Below are 2,792 nucleotides of genomic sequence, written 5' to 3'. Positions count from 1 at the left end.
CCGTTCACCGGCTACCAAGGCCGCCCGGCCTCCGCGTAGCCCAGGCCCGGCGGGGGAGGCGCCGAGTGGCATATCGCGGACGCCCGCCCGCCCCGCGCCGCCGCTCACGCGCCGCCCCCTCGGCCCCCCTGCCCGGCCGCGGCAGCCATGGCCGCGCGCCTCCGCTGGCTTGCTCGCTCCCGGCCCGCCTGCCGCCGGGTAAAGTCTTAGGTTCACAGAACGAAGCCTGGCTTGGTAGGGAGTTTTTCGTTGGTGCGCTCGGTGCAGCTTTTCCGTCTTTTTCAATTTAGGACTCAGGATGGGTCGCTCCCGAACCGTGCTCCGGGTGCCACTCTCTGGGCCTCCCTTCCCCAAGCAACTCCACTCCGGACTAAGTCTCTTGAGTGTGTTCTTCCATCCCAGGGAAATTGTGCGTCTGGAAACCAGGGGCCCTACAATGAACTGGGGTTGAGATGGACAGTTCACCAGCGCACGTTCTGGGGTGGGGCGACTCTTTGGATGGTCGCCTCTCAAGGGCACTGTCGTCGGAGGCCACACTGTAGGGTAGAGAGTCTCATATACAAACTTATTTAATCAACACATAATTACCGTTTTTGTTTGAGACTGGATCTCCTGTAGCTCTAGCTGGCCTCGAATTTACTATGTAGCCAAGGATGACCTTGAACTCCAGATCCTCCAGCTTAGGCCACCCAAGTGATAGAACGAACTAAAGGCTTGCACCACTATGCCCCGCACATATATTTATCGAATGCTAAGTATTTGCTCACCGCGGGACTGAATATTCCTGCCCTCGGGGAGCTTCTAGACACTAAAGGTCTAGGTCCCCGTTGAGCTTCTCAGCTTCCTCCAAGTCCCACCACCTGATCTCCCGGAGACCCCAAACTCCACCTCCCGCAGTTTGGCGCGCCTGGAGACCCATGAGAATTGGAGATTGCAACCTCGAGGCGATCGCTAAACTACAATCCCGCTTGACTTCAGGGCATTCACGACCGCACTCCAGGGGATTAAAGTCCCCGAAATTGGGTCTGACCTCGTTGGGGAGCAGGAAGCCCAAATACTACACACACAAGCACGCGCGCGCCTGGTATAGGCCGTGGGTATGAAGTCTGACCTCCCCCTCCTTTCTACTTTGTAACTTGGGGGGACCGGGACGGCGCCCCAGCAGGGACCAAAGGTCAAATCCCCTCCCAGCGGGAGGTTGAGTGTCTGCGGGAAGAAGGCTGCCCCGGGGGCTTCAGCCGCACTTCAAAGACCTCTCCGCCGGGAACGCTTCCTGAGGGGGAGGGGCAGAGAGAGGAGAGGGGAAGGAGGGCAGGGTACTGAGGGTGGAGGGGGCCGCTTCCCCTTCAGTGCACTGCCCCAAGGCCGACTCTTCCGCCGGGTCCGCCTCCTTTTCACCAGCACCTGTTCAACCGGAACATCAAGGGGCAAGGGCCCGCTGCTCCCCCCTCCGTGTCTCTTTAGTACCTTTCATCCCGGAAGGGGGGTGAATCCCCGCCCAGGATGGGGGAGCCGGGCGGGGGAGAACTTGTCCTTGACCTGGTCTGTGGCATCGGGGATTTACTCCCTTAATCCGAGTCCGGGCGGGAGCCTGGGGACGTCTGCAAAACTGAATTCTGAGCTGCAACCTCCGACTCTGTTCCATCTTGCGTGGACCCTGGGAGGACTGGGCGAACGTGGGGCAGCCTGGCTTGCGGCTTCTGAGGCAGGGAATGGTCGAGGGCCGGGATCCTGGCTAGGAATGTTCTGTGGGCGTTTCTTGCTCTGGTTTGTGAGCATTGCTCACACGGTAAATTAAGACTCAGTGAAGAAAAACTTGGAGTTTCTAACGAATTACTTTTTCTACACCAGGAATAAAATTGCAAAACAATTTTAGCGCGATTGTAGCATGAAAATGTCAACTCCAACCATGGGCTAATTTCAAATGATCGGAGTACTTGCTTTTGGAACCCTTCATTGTCGAGGTGGCCGCAGTTTCGGGTTTCGCCAGACAGGGGTTATGCCAGGGATGGGTGATCTGGGCAGGGGACGGAAAGCCTCTGCCTAGAGTCGGGCTAGTGTCCAGAGTGCCTCCAAAGCCTGAGGGATGGCTGGGAGACATTTATGCGCTTAATGTTTTAGGATCCTAGGTTCGTTCTCAATCACTTAGGTAGGTGGGTGGGTGGGCGGACAGTGCAACCGAGTTCGCCATGGGTTAAGTAGCGTGTTTATAGGCACTCGGCCTGAAAGCTGCCGAGCCAGAGTTTGAACCCAGTCTTGTCCTGGGCTAGGACTTTGACACCACGTGTCCTGCCTGTGCAAACTGGGATGCCGGCCTCTCCTCCACGCGTATTCCTATCGAGGTTCGCGTCCGCTATCCCGGGGAACCCGCTGCAGGCTGCGCTGAGTTCGCAGCGGGTACCCGGAGCAGAGCTGTCCGGCTCCTACGTTAGCTTCCATCATTTTCCTGAATGTCCAGTATGTGCCGATCTACAAAAACCAAGCCAGAGCAGGTCTTGACCAACAAATGGTTCAAGTTCATCCTGCTCTTGGTGGAGTGACTGATAACTGACTTGAGGTGTCACACACATTCTGGCCGTGCAACTTTAGATGAGCGAATTCAACTCTCTGGGATGGGGAGTTACCCTGCGGCGGGGACCCAAAGCACTTTGGAAAAGAGCTAAGGCACACAGTGGGTGCTCGATCCAGCTGCAGCACTCTTTCGGTCCCGCGAAGCGCCCCAGGCGGGCTACACTTTCCGGCTCCCGCATCTCCGCCCGCCTTGCGGGACGCGGCAAAGGGACTGGGGCCGA

At 57.9% G+C, this 2,792-nt stretch overlaps 1 protein-coding gene across 2 annotated transcripts in view; it reads right to left on the bottom strand.

The window, feature by feature from the left end:
• Mllt6 (MLLT6, PHD finger containing) overlaps window positions 1-1,705 on the bottom strand; it is a 24,739-nt gene extending 23,034 nt beyond the window's left edge. For both annotated transcript variants that reach the window (XM_029569437.1, XM_029569438.1), the window contains exon 1: window positions 1,468-1,705. In XM_029569437.1, the coding sequence (XP_029425297.1) occupies window positions 1,468-1,645 (178 nt within the window). In that variant the 5' untranslated portion in view covers window positions 1,646-1,705. The remainder of the gene's footprint in view (window positions 1-1,467) is intronic.
• Window positions 1,706-2,792: the final 1,087 nt, after the last annotated feature.

The sequence above is a fragment of the Nannospalax galili genome, unplaced genomic scaffold (genome assembly GCF_000622305.1).
Source record: "Nannospalax galili isolate Female #2095 unplaced genomic scaffold, S.galili_v1.0 scaffold1382, whole genome shotgun sequence".
In the NCBI taxonomy this organism is placed as follows: Eukaryota; Metazoa; Chordata; class Mammalia; order Rodentia; family Spalacidae; genus Nannospalax; species Nannospalax galili.
Note: the sequence above shows the minus strand (reverse complement) of the source record. Positions and strands in the feature narration are given on the sequence as shown.